This window comes from Melanaphis sacchari, unplaced genomic scaffold (assembly GCF_002803265.2).
Source record: "Melanaphis sacchari strain LSU unplaced genomic scaffold, SCAv2.0 Contig1040_pilon_pilon, whole genome shotgun sequence".
Lineage (NCBI taxonomy): Eukaryota > Metazoa > Arthropoda > Insecta > Hemiptera > Aphididae > Melanaphis > Melanaphis sacchari.
The window spans coordinates 1-6,365 of record NW_020270384.1 but is presented as its reverse complement, the minus strand read 5'-3'; the positions used below and the strand labels follow the sequence as shown (position 1 = coordinate 6,365).

The 6,365-nt window shown below is 24.4% G+C and overlaps 1 protein-coding gene across 2 annotated transcripts; it reads right to left on the bottom strand.

The window, feature by feature from the left end:
• Window positions 1-1,353: 1,353 nt before the first annotated feature.
• LOC112602527 (myrosinase 1-like) lies at window positions 1,354-4,286 on the bottom strand. 2 transcript variants are annotated; one of them, XM_025350643.1, is made up of 12 exons: window positions 4,164-4,286; window positions 3,995-4,104; window positions 3,575-3,708; window positions 3,374-3,508; window positions 3,180-3,302; window positions 2,941-3,121; window positions 2,781-2,878; window positions 2,551-2,692; window positions 2,311-2,462; window positions 2,120-2,254; window positions 1,946-2,052; window positions 1,355-1,781 (listed from the first exon to the last, which is right to left on the bottom strand). In XM_025350643.1, exons 2-12 carry the CDS (start codon window positions 4,074-4,076, stop codon window positions 1,649-1,651), a joined length of 1,422 nt encoding a protein of 473 aa, XP_025206428.1. In that variant the 5' UTR covers window positions 4,077-4,104; window positions 4,164-4,286; the 3' UTR covers window positions 1,355-1,648. The 2 variants fall into 2 exon arrangements, with proteins under 2 accessions (XP_025206436.1, XP_025206428.1); XM_025350651.1 differs by lacking the exon at window positions 4,164-4,286 and having other exon boundaries at window positions 1,354-1,781.
• Window positions 4,287-6,365: the final 2,079 nt, after the last annotated feature.

The window sequence follows — 6,365 nt, the reverse complement described above, 5'->3', positions numbered from 1 at the left end:
TCTTATTGATAGTACCTACCTTATAAATTATAATAAATTTTTTGTTTTGATGATGGTTTTAATAATTATTGATATATCTTAGTTTGTAAATTATTAAATTGTATATAGAGCTACAAATTGGCAATATAAAAGAGTTATTGTTGTAAACAAATTAAAAATAAAAACAAATTTAAATTGTAATATTAATTTAAAGAAATCTTTTTTGAACTCATTTATTCCATTAAAAATTTAATTTTAAGAAATTAATTCATTTTATGTATTATTCCATTTAAATATTTGATTGCAATATATAAAAAAAAAATTATGACATTAAAACGATCAGTTTGATATTTTATTTAATAGAATTATTAATGTTATAATAATACATAATATATAATATATGTATTATAAAATTTAACTATGATTAATAATTCTTATTGAGTATAATGATTTATAAACTTTACATTTATTATGTCATAGATTAAAGCAGATTATGCTGAACAAACAGTAGCAATAAGTAACTATCCACTATCAGCCGCTCTGACGTGCACTAAGATATGTTCAGCTTTCGAAGACAGTTGGGGTATATTGTAAAAGTGTATACATCATTACTATTTTTTTTTTTTTATTCTTTTAAATTGTTTTGTATTCATTATCCTAATCAAAAGTATCAACTTGAAGAAAAGTTTTAAATTGGTATTATAAGAAATAACCAAGTAAATATAACTATAAGATTTGTATTTAAAACTAATTTGAAAATGAGTACAATTCGGAATTACTCGTAAAAACAAAATATCAAAATCTACTGAACTGGTTGAAATTTAAATGCTGAACATGTATGAAAATCTCTTTGAAGTTTATTATACTGTGTAATTATTTTCAAACATATTAGTTATTATATTATGTAATCTCTTGAATTTAAATAGCTGTAAATTTATTGATTGACAGCAAGTCCATAACTTTATAAAAATCACCCAATTTTAGAATTTTTGTAGTTAATCAGTGTTTTAAAAATAATCTGGTACACATGTTTAAACACATTTTTGTATCAAATAGGTGTGTATAATATTTATCATTCAATACAAATTAATACACATTTATCATTTTCATAGATTGATTTTTGACAAAAACATTATTTTATACTAAAAATAATGTATAATATGTAAATAGCTGTATTGACAACACACAACAATACTAAAACTTACAGTTTTCTTAATCATAATGTGCCATGTTCATAAAGGATGTTTGATAATTGTACAAAAATAGCTAATTATTAAGTTAATATTTATTTGATTATATTACTTGAAAATTAATAGGAAATACGATTTCTCATCTATTTTTTGTATTTCATGGTTAAATAAGTAGTAAATGCAAAAGACAATCTTAGACTCTTTTTGCTGGTGATTATATAATCCAAAAAATGTGCATTCAAAAATTATATATAAATACATTATTACATATCTAAATGTTTATCATACTTTATAATTAGTTTCCCTCATTTAATAATAATCTAAATTAAATGAATCTAAAAGCTAATTAACTATCTTATATTAATTGTATACACCCAATAATAAGTTGTTACAGAAAGTAGTGCCCGAAAATAATATGTTAATTAAAAATTGATGAATTGATACACTTATAAATTGAATTTTTTTTTTCATAATTCAGCTCAACGTTTATTATCAATATAAGACGTCAATCGGCCAGTTGATATCAAATTCTTGTAAAACTCATATGATGCTTTTGGTGTACGAGTTCTTTGAGGATCATTAAAATCTATCTTAACAAGTCCAAAATGAATTCTGAAAAAACAAAACAATTTATCCAACATTGAAAAATAGTATTTTAATATATTTTAGCATTAAATACTATAATATATTCTATATTTGAATTTAAATATTTAATCCTCCATATTTGTTATAGATCTAAAGAAATATTTTTAATTGACAAATATAAAACAACTTACGAAAAACCATACATCCATTCAAAATTATCTAACAATGACCATATAGAATAACCTATAACATTGCATTTATCTTCATGTATTGCTTGTAACGTAGCATTTAAATAGCCCTATTAAAAAAAAAAAAAAAAAAAAAATTGAAACATATAATTAGATATTATCAAAGTAAATCATTACCGTTAAGTAGTTAATTCTATCTAAATCATCTAATTGACCATTGTCCGCAAATCCATTTTCTGTTATAATCAAAGGAGGATTTCCATATTCATTTTTTAACCATATTAAAAGTTGTCTTAATCCATCAGGTACTGGCTGAAATATTATGATTTTAATAATATATACAATACAATTTTGGTTTATTAATTTACTATAAGCCATTGCGCAGTTGAAGGTTTTTCCCACGATTCATCTACAGAAGTAATATACTCTCCGTCTGGATTACAACTATAATTGTTTGAATCAATTCCGTGGGTTACTAAACGAGAAGAATAATGATTGAGAGCATAAAAATCAGCAGTACCTAAAAAACAAATAGCATTTTTTTAAATTTTAACTATGTGACTGGAACGTGATAAATAATCTATAAATGTTATCTATTAAACATGCACCTTTAATTAATTTAATTTCATCTTCTGTAAAAGTTGGTAATTTAGACCACGGTCTACCTTCTTCTTTACTTTTTTTGTCAACCCATTTTCTCATTATTGGTGGATAGTCTCCTTTATAAATTGGATGACTGAACAGCCCTCTCTAAGGACATGTAACAATATACTTATAATTAGTTACCTAATATATCTTGAAAATTAAAATAATGAAATGAGCAAAATATTCTTGTTACCTCAAATTGATTGGCTCTTTCAGCAGTATTTATATCATCAATTGACTCAGCATTTTTTGGAAAGTAAAATACTCCATTTATTGAAATACTTATTTTTCCTATAAACAAATTGGGATTTAAGATTTCAATAATACAAACTCAATTTCCATTTGATAAATACCTTGTTGAGTAGGTTTGAAAATCTCTTCATATAATCTATAGGCTTTTCCATGTGCAATAAGTTGTGTATGAGCTGCCAAATAGTATCCAGTGTTATTTAAGTCTAAGAATGGGGCACCTACTTTAATGGAATAACCTTTACAAACTTCCATTGGTTCATTAATCGTGATCCACCATTTTACCTATAATGAGTATAGAATGTAAAGATAGTTCATATTCTTTACAAATTATTTAATTTACTCTGTCTCCGTAGTAAGTAAATAACACTCGTGCATATTCTTTAAAATAATCTGACATAATTGGATTAACCCAACCTCCAAGATCCTGTAGGTGTTGTGGTAGATCCCAATGATAAATTGTAACCTAAAGATAATTGTAATTAGGTACCATAGCCCTTACTGTATTCCTTATTTTTAATAATAATAAAAGCTTACCAATGGAACAATATCGTTTTTAATAAGTTCATCAATAAGACGATTATAATATGCTATTCCTTTTTCATTTAATTTATTCATTTCTCCGGTTGGTGATATTCGAGCCCATGATATAGAAAAACGATAAAATTTCGACTAAATATTGAAAAAATATGTATTATATAAAATTATTTTTTGTAAATCAAGTAAAAAAAAAGTTACATTTAAATTTTTTATAAGTTCTACATCTTCTTTATACTTGTGGTAAGAATCACAGGCAATATCACCATTAGTTTTATCCATTATAGATTTTGGATTATTATGAACTAAATGATCCCAAATATTTTCTCCTTTTCCTAAAGAATTTAAACAATAACAATTTTTTATTACTGAAATACATAATTATTCAAGGTGTACATTGATACATAATTTTACATGAAATGTAAATTGTAACAGTATTTTTTTAAAATATTATTAGATTAATGAATAATTTGTTTTGAATTTCTATAAATGAGTAATAAGATAATTGGATATATTATATGATGTATGTTAAACTTATGTTATATATATATATATATATATATATATATATATGTGTGTGTGTATACTTATGTTTTGTTCATTTAAATATAGTTTATATACCATCTTCATTCCAGCCTCCTTCTATTTGATATGCGGCAGTTGAAACGCCAAACATAAAATCCTTTGGAAATTGATAATCCATTGTATACGATCGATGAAGAATTATAAATCTAATAAAAGTAATACAACAACTAATTTCAACCAAATGTTAAAGTATTAGTATACTTACTGATTGAGTATTATTTAGTTCAACGAATAAGTTGATATCAATTGATTTCTTCAAAATGAAAAAAATATATAATTAAATAGGTTTTATTGGTAAGTAATTGAAATAAGTATAAATAACCCATAGCCATACGGGTAACTTATATTTATATGGTTATTTTGCTTAAAAACAAAACACTTATAACGAACAGCTATCAAATACTATAAATTAAAAAAGAGTATGAATAAACATATTAGGTAGATGAAAAAAAAAGGAAAATTAATTATTATTGGTAGGTAATTAAGAAAAGTATAAATATGCCATAGCCATACAGGTAACTTATAGGTATTTATAATTTATATGGTTATAATTTTGCTTAAAAACAAAACACCTAACAGCTATCAAATACTATAAATAATAAAGAAGTATGAATAAACATATTAAGTAGATGCTCTTTTATGTTAGTAGGTATGCCGTGATCTTAGATTTAAAAATATTTTATTTCAATTTAATTATAATCATTTTTCATGAATAATCTTTGATACCAAATATATAGGTAACAAAAACAACACTATAATTCAGTGGCGTGCAGTCAGGACAAGCTAGGTAAGCGGTGCATGCCCAGCCAAAAAGGAAAAAATAAAAAGATTAATATTTCTGATGTTAAATGACAATTTGCTTACATTAAAATAATAAATATTTATTTATTTTTATTTTTGTGTTCTATTTAAAAAAAAAATTATCAGATTTTGAAAGAAATTAATGATTTTTTTTCGTATAGGCAATTTCTCTACAGAAACGTTAGTATTTCAGATTGCCTTTCCCATATCGTTATTTATAGGAATGACCAGTTACGGTAGAAGGGGATATATACACTTTTTACGCGATGGTTGAAAGCCCTATGCCGAGTGCTTATTGATATTTTTAAAAACGGAATTCCAATATTCTTAGGATGAAAATCGGATTATTTTTATTATCAATATACTTATTATAAGTTATAACTGTACTATATTATTACACTATACTATACTAATAAATTATAATATATGAATTATTTTGTCGTCAACCGTCAAAGTGTCCACAAGTCTTGTGTTAATTATGTGTTGAACAAAAGTTTTTAATGTATGTATATTAAATTGCTATTGCATAATTTTATAGAATTGGTATAGATAATAATTATTTAAGTAAATAAAATTATTATAATTAAGAGGAATCAAATTATATTCGTCTTGTTTATATTTAGTTTTATATACAATGAATACTGATTCAAATAATTGCTTGATCGAGCATATTTTGGAAAATGAATTTCATTTGAAACATTTTGATGAAAAATTAACAATTGTAAAAAATGGTCGACCATGTCCAGAAATTCCAAAATTGACATCTAATCACAGAGAAAAAAACAAAGTTTACATTCGTCATTTTAATATTTCTAATTATTTAAATACTTCATGGTTGACCGGTAGTGCAAAATTAAATAAACTTTTCTGTTGGCCTTGTGTTTTATTCACCAGGGAAAAAAATGTTTAGTCTCATAGTGGTTTTGTTAATTTAAATAATTTTACAAATGGTATTCAAAAACATGAACGATCTCAAACACATATTTCTTCTGTTTTAAAATTAAAAATGTTTGGAAAATCTAGAATTGATTTGCAGCTTGATGAACAAAGACGTTCAGATGTAATACGCCATAATGAATTGTTAAAAAAAAATAGAGACGTTGTAAAACGTTTTATTGATTGTGTTTGTTTTTTGGCGATCCACGAATTACCATTTCGTAATCACAATGAGAGGGTTAATTCTTTCAATCACTATGCTCAGCATATAAAGCCGGTCTGAACGTCTAGTAAATTGCGGCGGATTGTGATTTGTGATTTATACCTACTTTAAATCATAATATCATTGAGTATACGTATATACTATATATTACTCAATGATAATAATATGTATGTACGAGTATGCTATACACGTGAATGCGCAAAACACGAGATCTTAATGTTTTATACTTGTTTGAAAGAAACAAATACTGATAACATCGAAACGATACCTACGGTTTTATATCATTGTTATTATTAAATATAAATCATATGTTACAGACATTTTTTTCGCTGATCGTAACTATTTATTGCGAATTGCGTTGATGTTAACAATTTTATAATAAGTAGGTATATCTAAACTTATTGTAATTACTAATTACGTACGTATTTATATTTGTTTTTTATAACT